Source organism: Calidris pugnax, unplaced genomic scaffold (assembly GCF_001431845.1).
Source record: "Calidris pugnax isolate Ruff unplaced genomic scaffold, ASM143184v1 scaffold133, whole genome shotgun sequence".
NCBI lineage: Eukaryota > Metazoa > Chordata > Aves > Charadriiformes > Scolopacidae > Calidris > Calidris pugnax.
Genome location: NW_015090977.1, coordinates 7,729,824 through 7,742,333, shown reverse-complemented (window position 1 = coordinate 7,742,333; position 12,510 = coordinate 7,729,824). Strand labels below are relative to the sequence as shown.

The 12,510-nt window shown below is 44.2% G+C and overlaps 1 protein-coding gene across 1 annotated transcript in view; it reads right to left on the bottom strand.

The window, feature by feature from the left end:
* AUTS2 (autism susceptibility candidate 2) overlaps positions 1 to 8,102 on the bottom strand; it is a 630,583-nt gene extending 622,481 nt beyond the window's left edge. Inside the window, exons 1-3 of the mRNA XM_014953035.1 lie at positions 8,035 to 8,102; positions 7,158 to 7,303; positions 6,755 to 6,816 (exon numbers count right to left, since the gene is read on the bottom strand). Of these exons, the coding sequence (XP_014808521.1) occupies positions 6,755 to 6,816; positions 7,158 to 7,303; positions 8,035 to 8,102 (276 nt within the window). The remainder of the gene's footprint in view (positions 1 to 6,754; positions 6,817 to 7,157; positions 7,304 to 8,034) is intronic.
* Positions 8,103 to 12,510: the final 4,408 nt, after the last annotated feature.

Below are 12,510 nucleotides of genomic sequence, written 5' to 3'. Positions count from 1 at the left end.
GCACTAGAGCAACACACTGAGGCAGCTGCACAAACCAAACCAAAACCCTCTCAAAAATCAGGGAACGACGTCGATCGGAGGGTACCAAATGCGCCACCGCATCTTGACAGTCTTTGTCAACTCACGCCGGGGTTTCTCTTACATTTGGGAAGAATTTTTACAGCTGATGGATGAAAACGCCCCAAGACAATATTTCTTGTGTGCATTTCATAATTTTAGTTCTGGCAGTAACGACAAGATGTAAAGGTCTGAAAACAACGCGCTGGCTCGTCCCCGCAATCTTCCAATATCAGAAAATAAAAACAAGATGTTCATCACAGTCACTCGTTTCCCTCCAGATAGCATAGTTAAATGCACTGTGTATTCTTCTGAATGCACCATTAGTTCTTCAAAAGCACTTATCTAGGGGGAAAAAATTGCAAACAGTCTTAAAACAACACCGGGGAGAAAGGAAGGCAGGTGAAAAGTGCAATGCAAAAGAGAAAAGGATTCTCAAATGGTGGAAATTATGATATTTTAGGACACAAGGAACTGGTGGAGACAGCCAAGATGTCAACTACAGCGGGTGCAGCAGCCCGTCCACTAATCCCAGCAATTTCTTTGAGTCGCAAGACCTCTGCGGAAAGGTTTAATCTTATTCTGTTTGCTTTGTTTTCAGAAAATTACAATCCATTGCCTCCTGCATCTCTCTGGAATCTGAAAACAAAGTGGTTCAGTGTTGTGCAAAAAAGGTTGTGCAAGAGCCTGAGGATGAAACGCGGGGCCCGGCTGCAGGACGCCACGTGGTGATTGCAGATGAAGGCGAAACAATAGGAAAGCAACTTGCTGTCTGCTCGAGATAGGTTTTATAAAAGAGCTTCTGGAGCAAAGAGATTGCTTTGATTTTTTCATCCCAAAATCATTTGTTAACAATATCATTGATAAACAGAAGGTTCCTTTTCAGGTGCTGCCGATTTAAATTACACACAAAAAAAAACTACATTAAAGCAACATTATTGAGGTTATGAAGTCAAGGACTTGGAAGTTATTAAAGGCCGGGATTAAGGCTGCAACCACCACCTTAATTCAGGCCTCTTGTGCATACACATCATGATACAATCTTTAATTACCTGATCGCGTGCTCGCATTGCCCCATGCAGAATGGAAGGTATTCAGCTAATGAGCAGCCACTCAGGATTTTGTTTTCTCCTCTTTGTCCAACACGTGGATCTAAAACTTGTTTACTTACGCTCCATTCACACCCTCCTCTGAATGCACTATTATTAATTTCCTCAAGGGCTTTTTGATGCAGCTTCTCACTACGGTATCAGACGCCCAACAAATATCAATGGCCTATTTTAGTTGAGCCAGATGAAGGTATTTCACTATTCCTATTTTATAGGTGGCAACAACAGTCCTCACGCGTTCGGGTCAAAAACATCCGCTAATTTTAAGCGCCCATTAGGAAGCACCTAAGATTTGATTTTTCCACAGAACTTAGCTCCACGGAGCACTTTATCTCATGAAGCACAGCCTTCATTGATTGCAACAGCTACCGGGAGTGCTGAGCACTCCTCCAAATCAACCTTTAGTAAGCACCACATATTATAAGGACACAGATAACTGTTTCAAAAACACATGGTGCGATCGCCTCCCTCAACGCCACGTACTACGTAAGGGATGGGGGGAGAGGTAAAACTGAATGCTAATTAAATTCAACCTTCCTGCAATCCTCCGCCTCCAGCTTCCTTCCAGCACCTTCCAGCTTCGCCAACTGGTAGGAAAGGGCTTCCCCAGGAGAAGAGTCTCCCATTCCAGAGTAAGGAGGACCTATTTGAGTAAATGGCTTTCAGGATCTTCAAGAGATGAAGCAGGCCATTATATCATTAACAGCAGCATCACAATTCATAAAACGCTAGGGCCAAATAAATTAAAAAACCACAACAACTTGGAGGAACTTAAATCCGTAGCTGGCTGCTGCAGCCATCAGGCAAATGGAGACAAGGGATCCTGCACCCATACTGCTCCTCACCTCAGCCACGGTTATTCACTCTAAATTGTGTTCTACCTGGCATTACTTGAAGAATGTATGGCTGTCGACTCTATTCTGCTTATTCTACTATGCCTACTCTACTGTTTATTGTTGTAGTGGGACAGCAGTCACTCTTCAGCACAAGTAAACTGACTTCTGCTAACACACCAGACCTAAGGAAGTCATCTAAACTTTGACTAAGTCATCTATTTTACTTGGCAAAATAAATGTCCTTCCCTGTCCATAAGTTCAGCCAACAGACCATGCCTTTCTTTAGCACACTGTGTGTCCAGATGCAGACACTCTATTTCTTAATGATTTATGACACTTAATACTTCAAACAAGATCTGCACTGTCCCTTTGTGATTATTCACATGGGCTACACAGTATTGTTTCTGTGCCCACCTGAGTAACTTTCTCACATTTAATTACATGTACCCGTGTGTCTAAGTCTCACTGCATCCAATGGGATTTTAGCAAAATCCTTAAACTTATTCTTCTCTGTTTAGAGACTGCTGAATATGAGCATACACTCCAGTTTTTACCTTGACATGATGAAGAGCATATTTAAAAAGAAATTTTATTCAAGTATTTGAGTACAAAGGATTAAAACTTACTCCTACACACCAACTTTGACAACAGCAGAATGGAATTACTCAAGATTTCAACAAAGGCACCCAATTCTACAAAACAGCTGTGGCGAGGTAGCTGAAAAGCAAAATGGACAGTCCTATACAACATTTTTCATAGTGTTCACTAACCTAGAGCTGCTACACAAAATAAACACGTAGCTGCAATCTCAGACTACAATGCCAGCTGCTGAGCTGAAGAGGCCCTATGAAATCAAAGCCAGCGACAACTGATACCATACCTGATGGTGAATATCAGAGCAATTGATTCCCATCCATTTATTTAATCTTTTTCAAACATGATGTGGTAATCTCAGCCTTATCCTCCCGTCTCAGTTTTCTCCCACAAAATACTACACCGTACCAGAGTACAGTTGTGGAGAACAGTCAGCCCAATTACCAGAGTCTGTGCAACCACAGTTCGGAAAAAACCTCCTCTTGGAGCTCGTGTGGAGAAGGTGCTGAGCGATGCCAGGTCCCACGACAGAAACACTCAGCTGCTTTTCTTGAGGCTGCCCGGTTCTGTGGAAGGCAAAGCCCCCACAGACTGCTCAGACTCTGCTCAGACTGACTTACCCAGAAACCGGGGTACTCCTGCCACGAGAAAGAGATCCCAAAGCTCTCACCCCACCCAGCTTCTGCTGGCCTAGAAGTTCCATCATGATTTTTCTATAGATTTTTTCTAGATTTTACGCAGGTTGCTAGCAAAGTTCAAGACTGCCTCTTTCTTGAGGGTTTGACTGAATCATCTGACTTCATTACACCTGTGACTCTGCCTTTTTTGAGTCCACGCTGTCTGAAATACCAGCCTTTCCTAGCAAGAAATCTGTGTCCTCCACTGGCATCTGGAATAGTCTTTGCCACGTTCCCTCCAACTCCTCTACCTACAGTCTTTCCAACTCTTCAAATCATCTTTGATAAGTACCTTTCTGTCACACACTGACAACCTCTATAACTTGGCCAAGCACCAGGGCAGATCTCCCAGCGAACAGGGCCGTTCCTGCCCTTCTGGCCCATCCCGGCTCCACAAGCACCAGCTCCAGCAGGATTCAGGGCATGACTCCGGGTGCTTCCAACACACCAGGCGTGTTGTAACACACCACTCCATCCCAGACACGCTCTACAGACCTTACATCCCCCAGAGCTCACGCAGTAAGGCAGCCCTGCAGCCAAGGAAAATCTATTCCCACTGGCCCTGGGTTGATTTCACAGCACTGGGCCTTGAACAAATGTGCTTGATACACCCCGCGAGCAGCACGGCCACATTCAACAAAGTGTTTATTTTCTTTGTTTGAGGAATGAAAAGAAATAAAAAGGGGTGTGGAGAGAAAAAAGAGTCTCTAGGGATGCTCACTTTAAATCTTTGTGCCAACAAAGAGAGGTTCATTGCTCCTGCACTCTCAGTTATAATTATGGATTAGGCAGAGACAGGGCAGCATTAAGACAGCTCCTAAAACAAAGATGAATTTGGATTTTTCCCGTGCTAAAACATACCAGTTGCACATTTACAGTAATGACCCCATATTTTATACATCACTGTTATTCTATATAGTCACACCATGCACAGCAATGTCTTGATCTGCTGCAGAAACGCATTCTCCTGTGGGCAGAGGCTGGGACTGAGCACATTTCAGGCAGATGCACCAAGTTCAAGGGTCAGCTTCATGTCCCAGCAGGGCCAAAAATTTTTCTCCTTGGAAAATGGGATTTTCATGGTGGAGAGAATCCAACTGAACAGTTGTCAAGTACCACACCGAGTAATATGAAACACAAATCATTTCAGTTTGTCAAAATAATTGAGCAACGTTTCAGTTCTACGCTGAAACTTCTGGAATTTTTTTCTCTCACATAGCCTTCTAATTTGCACTTGTTTGTTCCAATCTGGAATGGAAGCAGTATTTTAAATTTCAAACTTTCTCCCAAAAATAAAAATTTGTCATGTCTGTAGATGTAGTCATACAAAATCTGCATATACTGACCCAAATGCACATGCTGTCTCAGGACCAAATTACATAGCCTTCTTAAACAACACGTTTTTCAAATAAAGAACATGTCCCCTTTTAACCTGGTTTATTCTATGTCCAAAAGCATCAGTCCTTTATTTTTGCCCAACGTCCTGCCAACTTCACCAGGAGACTTATGCAATGAAATCCTATTTCCCCTCCAGTGGAGCCTTTGGCAGGAAGAAGCCTGTGGGCTGCTCATTCTCCAGATACATACGGTGTTCGCTGAATAATTCAAATGGCTCTTTCGTTGGCAGCCCCTGGACTGAGGCTGAGGAGTTAGTGGGCCAATAAATCTTACATTTAAAGGGTATCCCTCCCCCCCTTATTGGTAGGGTTAGAGCAAATGGATGTGGGCTTAGACGACTCTCATCCCTGCTATTCCTGCGCTGGGGCTAAACAGATGACTTCAGCCTCCAGGCTCTCACACTGGCACCATTCATTAGCACAGCACTCAGCATTCATGAAAAATGTATTACGGTTTGTAAATCAAATCAGAAGCACCTCTGTATTCCCTGGCTTGTGGAAAGATGGTACAGCACCAGGAAAGTCCGATGTGTTCTCAAGGTCTCATGATGCTCACTAAAACATCACAGCCAGAGACAGGAACTGAGTGGGGACAGCACAGAAGAGGCTTTGCTGCCTCTAGATGAGGCCAGAAAATCTGCCCTCCAGGAGTCAAGACAAAGAAACCACCTTGAGACAACACACAGAAAAACAACCGGGGAACTGCACTATTTGGGAGAGACCGAACCATCCACATCATTTAGTTCTGTGTTCACAAGTGAAGCCATACAGACACGCCAGGAAACCAGAGCCATCCCTCTATACATGCCAGCAGCAGGACAAACCCGGCTCTTTGGACAGAAAATACAGAAATAAGCAAGGAAAAGGACAGAATCAGAAGAACTACTCGGGGATTTTGCCAGATGGTAAATGTTCCAACCTGCAGATTTTTTAACCAAACCAAAAACCTCCTTGTAATAACAGGTTGTAATTATTGAGCTTTTCAAAATACAAATCTATTTTGAAACAACTCTTTTCCATCTTGTGGGTCGGGAAGTCAAACTACTTAACACACTGGCTTTTCTGTCTTCTAAGCTCCCACTGTCTCATATTCCTCTTGATTTTCTTTCTCCTTCTCTGGGAACCACTTAACTCTACCGCTGTTCTTGGCATGTGGCACACAACCTCACACAAAAGACTGATGAAGGCAGATTTTAAAATGAAAGAGTAGTGATTAGAAAATAAGGAGAGAAAGAGACAAAGAGAGAAAAGGAGAGCTCAGATAGGACTAGAGAACTGCATCACTTTAGGCAAGCTTGGTAATATTCTTCATTAGGAAAAGGATCAGAACCTTTGTGCAATTAAAGGGAAAAAAAGAAACAACGGTTCAACTCCCCATCTGCAAAAGAAACCTCCTTCTAGCATTCAGGCTGAAAAAAATAGTAAAGAACAAAAGTTTAAGAAATAGAGCAATATGTAACCTTTCCATTTGCTGGCTTATTCTTCCCCTAGGAAACAGATACAGTGAAGATAAATTTGATGATCAAAAAACCAGAGGGATTACATTCTTGTACAGTGCTGATCATTGGCAAATCCCCCTCTCTGCAGTTCAGAAGCACAGCTTAGCATAACAGACCAGATTTATCATTGCCTTGTCCTTCGCACCACTTACAAAGCAGATATAAGTTGCTCCTATCTCAAGAGTCCTCATTCACATACTCAGATGAAATAAATACCAGAACCATTTTGTTGTTACTCTACAAAGGTATAAGCTGCTGTACCAAATGCAGAGAATCAGATGCACTGGATAAACACCACACGTGTTTTCTGTCTTTATTTTCTCCGCTTTGCTAATTCACAACAAAGCTTTTGTTTCAGCTTTAGGGCAGTGGTTGGATGCTCCACAGTCTGTGTGGCATCACCCAAAAAACCCACCAGGTGTATTCAGCAGCTCCTACAAGGCAAAACACCATTTCTCCCCTCCATCCGTACTTAGAATAGAGTCTCCAGTTAAACAGACACAGAAGATGAATAAATAAATAGGGAAACTCAGAGCTGACTATTTTCTTCAGTTTTATTATGGGGCACAGACCCTTTAAAGCTACCTCGCACACCAGTTCTTCAGTTTTATTATGGGGCACAGACCCTGTAAAGCTACCTCTCACACCTGAGAAAAAGAAAAAGAAAAATTCCTTTACAGTTGTGCTGTGGCTGAAAATATGATGTCCTCTGCAAATATTCAACTTTTTTAAACTACTTTGTAGATAGATCTTTTAAAGCTGAAGTGTCATCTGATGTTCAGGGCTATTCAGTGGCTGGAAAACCAGTTTCTGTAATATTTCTTGTTTATAGCCACCTAGAAGCTGCAAATTTAACTTGGTAGGGATGCACAGTCAGGGGATGCGGTTCCAAAACAGAACATCTCAAGTCAAGAGCTTTGCTAATGCCTCCAGCAAACTTGTGAGGAGTTACAAAAGCTGTGAATCATACCGCTTGAGCAATACTTACATTCAAACCACACTTTATCGTATACCCGGCTGTCTCCACTGAACTCGTAACCATTTCTTCTGTAGAAAGCATCCAAACTGCTGTCTCTCTGTAAAACTTGCCTGGAGCAGAAAGCAGATAAAGCTCTGCAATGCATCTCTCGAGAGCTACGGAATATGTTGAAGAGAATTAGAACCGTAAGCAGGAATCAGTCTGCACTTGGAAGGAAACCTTTGCTATTAAAGATTTGTTTTCTAAGCTGCTTGGTGGTGCCAGTATCCAAATCTCTCCTGTCTGATCTTATCACAACTTGTACCCTGCCAGGCACAGGATTAGAGCCGGCCGGACTGAGATGGTAAGTTATTAATGTGGGTAGTTGGAGACATATGTTGAAATTCCTGATCTTCCACCGACTCCCTCTGTGACCTGCAGCAGGAAGGCTAAGCCCCAGTCCACAAAGCGGGCATTCAGGGGCCTAAAACTATTTAATTCCCATTAACTGGCTTTCCAAAGGAAATAAATGGCTTTGTGAATTTGGGCCTTTAGCCCTTCCCTGCAGCAGAGCTCATCTGTAAAATGGAAGTAAAACCGCGTACTATTTCATCCGTGCCTCATAATGTTAAATACATGAAGATGTAAATGGCTCAGGCACCACAGGAACACCAGGGCTGCACACAGGCTTAGGAAAAGCAAAAGACGACACTGCAAAGGTGGTGCCAACCGCTCCATGAACCCGCACATCTCCCTCCGGTCAGGCCTAGATCAAGGCAGCCATCTTCTGGATATGAAATGTAACAGTGTCCGACTGCCACATGCCAGAAAATATCTCAGGGCATGTGCAATTCATTAAATTTATTTTGGAAAATAAAGTGGCAAAGTCAGTCTCTCATCTTCCAACCTTCTGCGGCCCTTCAGCTTCATGAGGCCAAACCACCACAGACGGCCCACCCCTGGCCCTCGCCCCATCTCATGCCCCCCCTCATCTCCATGCTTTTCCCCCCTACACCTTCAGACTCCCTGTGTGCCCTGTTCCTCTTCCCTACTCTTCATTCCAATTCCAGCAGCTCTCCATCTCTGTCCCTCTCCGGGAGGATCAGTCTCCTCCTGTCTGCCTCACCACCAGCTCCCCCCATCCTCCTCCTCTCTCCTGGCCAGTGCCTCTGCTTCACCAGGAGCCCTCTCCTATTATCATTCCCCACCACCACTAACTCTCCCCACACAAGTTGCAGCCTTTGAAATCAAAACAGACCCTTCTTTCTCCTGGGGTTTGAGAACTTGTGATGCCTGCACAGGACTGATGAGTGGGGAAAGGGAAGAAGCAGCTGCACTGAGCTGCCCATAGCCCTTGAGCATCCCCTGCCCGCTGTTCTGGAAGAGCAGCACTGCCTGGACACACCACCAAACAGCAGAACTGCACAAGAGACAGTGTCTTCTCAGCCCATGCCAGTCCCCTCTTCCCTCATACGTCCCAAGAGTCAGACCCACCACATTTGCAGGGACCATTCACCTGCCCAACATCACGGAGATGCACGGATCCTCCAAGGCCACCAGCACACTCTCAGTCACAGGGAATTCAGGAGCTCCGTCTCAATGCCATCCAGCTGGCACGAAGCCCCTACGCAAGCAACGCTCCTACAGACCCCGACGGATCCCACCAAACTGCCAGACTTTGGCACGTTGGGTACGGGAGCCAGCTCCTGCAAGGAGCAGTGGGGATAGGCCTTAGAAGAAGGAATTTGAGAAGGTCATCCCTTTTTTTCAATTCTATAACCTGACCCCCACTCCCTGGCATCTTTTGCATCCCACGTAACTAGAACGCTCCTTATAAAAGCAGCTCAGGACAGAAAATCCAAACCAACACTTCAAAAAGACACCCAAACTCCAGTTTTATTAGGAGGCAAAAATGACCTCAAAACCCTGGACTAAACAAATGCCTGGAGTGAAAAAGATGGAATAAATTAAAGGATATAATTATGGCTGGGAAAAGAGGGAAGGAGGTCGCTCAATAGGATGAAAGACGGTTTTGAGAAATAAGAAATGAAAGGAGGTGTCAGCTTGAATCAGCCAGGCTGAAAACTGCTCCTGATTTTGACTGACATACTGTGAATTTCCGACTGCAAACTCTTCCTCTAATAAGCTGCAAATTCACCTCTACACTTTTACTTTGATCTTAATGCAAATGTTTAATAATGGACAGATTTAATGATGTTCAGGTGCTTATTGGTTCTATCGGACTTGATACTGGAATCAATCTCCCCCTTTAGAAAGCTTGGGTTAATGGCGAAGTTTATTAAACTGCATGCAGTCATTCAGAAAAGATCAATAGAGACATGATTACAGAGCAACCAGAGGATTAAACATGAGATTTATCACAAAATTAAACTGAATTAAATGTTCTCTGATAGCACTTGAAATGCTGTCGATACTCTTAACTGATAATCTATGCTTTCTGTGTTTACTTAACAGGCAGCAGGGATGTCTGACTCAAGAAAATGACTATAATGTAAAAACATAAACTGCAAAGATTTGCTGAGAGCATTAAACCTCACCTAGAAAACCATTATTTCTTCCTGTTAAAAGAGCAAAAGCATTTTGCTTCTTCGCCCATTTTCTATTTAAGGGGGGGAGGATATAGCCCTCTCACATACCACACTTCTGCAACCTCCATCTCAGGACTATTATAGGATGCACAGGACTCTAAAAGATACAATCCAGGGTTTCAACAAAATATTTTATTGTTTCCTCCCATGGCAGTCTTTACCTCATTCACAATTTTTTTTTTCTCCTTTCTTGCATTCTTGATGATCTTACTAAATTCAACCCACTGAGAAATTTGCCAGCCTTCCCCCTTCTTTCCCTCTGGCTTAGCCTAGCTCCCTCCCCAGGCTCGGGCACCCAGACCTCTCCTTAATTAGGCCAGCACAGCACTATGCTAACTTCTCCCATGCTCTCTTCCAAAAAAAAAAATCAGTTCCAAGCATAAAAAATTAGAAGCACCCAGCATCCCAGTACCACTGGCCTAAGAAACAGAAAAGGAAGTCCAGAAAAAAAAAAATTAAGAGAGAAACAGAATCTAAATTCAGACACTATTCTTCTGGGATGAGATCCATCCCTGCACCAGAGCTGGAATTTCCCAAACCCTGCTGTGTCCTGAGGTCTGTTATCAGAATCACACACAGAGATTATTGCCATCTGCACTATAATAATGTGGTTGGCCTGGTTTTGAGGACCAAAACCTCAACTCACAGCAGGAGAGAAGGGGGAGGGAAGGAAGGAGGGGAGGAGCAGGAGCTCTAGAGCACACAAAAGACCAGATGCAAAGTAATAACCAATCACAACCTCAACTTTGATAAATTGAGTGTCTTCGTGTTTCTGTGGCTTTCCAAAATGGTCACAACGTATAAACTCTACAGAAGAGCTCCTATAAGAATTAATGTTTGTGTTCAGTAAGCGAGGAGGCCGAGGGACGTCAGCTTCCAGGGTGCTTTCTTCCTCCTGTTTTTCAGAGAAGGGCTGTGTCTCACCATCCCCTCCACCAAAAGCTTAATAAACTTTGATAAAACACCTCAAAGGAAACATGACCATCCAACAGCAAATAAACCACCCAAACCAAAAAACACCGAAAAAATCCCTCATCGACTATCATGAATTGAATTTTTACTGACTTAGAGGGGCTTAGCTGCTTTCTAAACAGGCTCAGCTATCCCCAGCGTACTTTGAAAATTCAATCTAGTAATCCAATCCCAGATGCATTACATGAAATCTTATTTCTCCAAGCTCTAGAAGAGAACAAGCAAAAGGAAGTCTTTAGGAACACTAATTTGCCAATAAATACTGACTGAGCCAAATTTGCTTTTGCTGGTTTTTTGGGTGGAAAACAAAAGGAAAAAAAAAATGCTGCTGAATACTACATCCCCTCATTAAAACTTCACTTGTGGATAGAAAAGATACCATGGAACACGTACCCTGAAATTAGCCCAGCATGTGCTGCCCCAATAAACAAATCCTCAGAAACTAGATTAGAGTCATTCCCACTAGGTTTCCGCTGCAGAAATCACTACCAGTTCTGTCCAGAAAAGGAAAATCTCTGTAATATCTAATAAATGGACCAAAACAGCTAAATGAATAGCAGGGCAATAGCACAGCATGTTCTAGCAGCAGCCGATGAAGCTATAGTCAATACACACACTGGCTGTTAAATTTTACATCAATACCATCACACAATTAAGTCACTGAACGCCTGAGCAGAGTAGTAAAGCACTCGGGGTAATGTGAGCTCTGAGGCTGCGTGTGAGAGCGAGGGAAGCAGAGATTCACTGTGGTGCTTCAGCGCCACGACACAGCCCGTGTTTATGGCTTTCCCTCTGTGCAGATGGCACCGATGGCATCAGTGACACACGAGTGCTGGTGATCACCGGGCTCCACGGCTCTGATGCTCACCAGAACGGCAGCCGCTTTGTGGGGAGGGCAAGGCCCAGGGTGGCAGCTGATGTGACGTTACACATCCCGCTCCGACACATCCTTCTGTCTCAACACTCTCCTGCAGGACCCCGAGTCCCCTCCGTTTGAGCCGGCTCACGGGCTCTCCCCGCTGCTGCCTGGTGGCAGGGAGACACACTGCCCTTAGAAATTGGGATTTCTTGATGCTTACACGTGGAAAAAAGGCAAGGAAACCCCACATGAATGCAGCTGTGCATCTCAATACACCCCCTAAAAGGTAGGCTGAAGCCAAGCAGGTAACAGGCAGGCACAGTGTCATGTGAAAATGTGATTTACCAGGCAGTTATTTCACTGCAACTGCTGTTCTCTCAGAAACAAAGAACATTACTACCTTTCTTCCTCATGTGAACGAGCAGCATGTTGGTGCTGATACCAAAGCAGCAACCCGTGTCTGTGTGACAGGCCAAAGTGGGGCACGTTTCTGCCCTGGTATGTGGCAGCAATGAGCTACAGCTGGGCAAGGTGCAGGAAACCAAATGATTTCCAACAGGAGGTTCATCCCTGCCAAATGTGCCCCCTCCTGTCCCACCCCATAGGTAAGAGATGCTGGACCTGCTTTTTTCCACCCCCTCCGGTCATTAGGCGTGGGGATGTGGGGCAATAAGCAGATGACAACTCGGGACATGGAGCTGGAGGGGTTTCTGTGGCACAAAATAAAATAATAATAAATTAATCCTTTCCCTCAAAAAGCTGTTGCTGTGTGAGCTGTGTTTTATTAATAATGGTCAGGATAATAAATTTGTCAGTAATGACAAAGAAATTCCCTAGAAACCGGAGTGCTCAAGTGTCATTGAAACTACATCTATTTAGCAAATAGATGAATGCCTTTCACTGAAGACTGTCGTGTGATTAAACATCTGTCACTGCTCACACA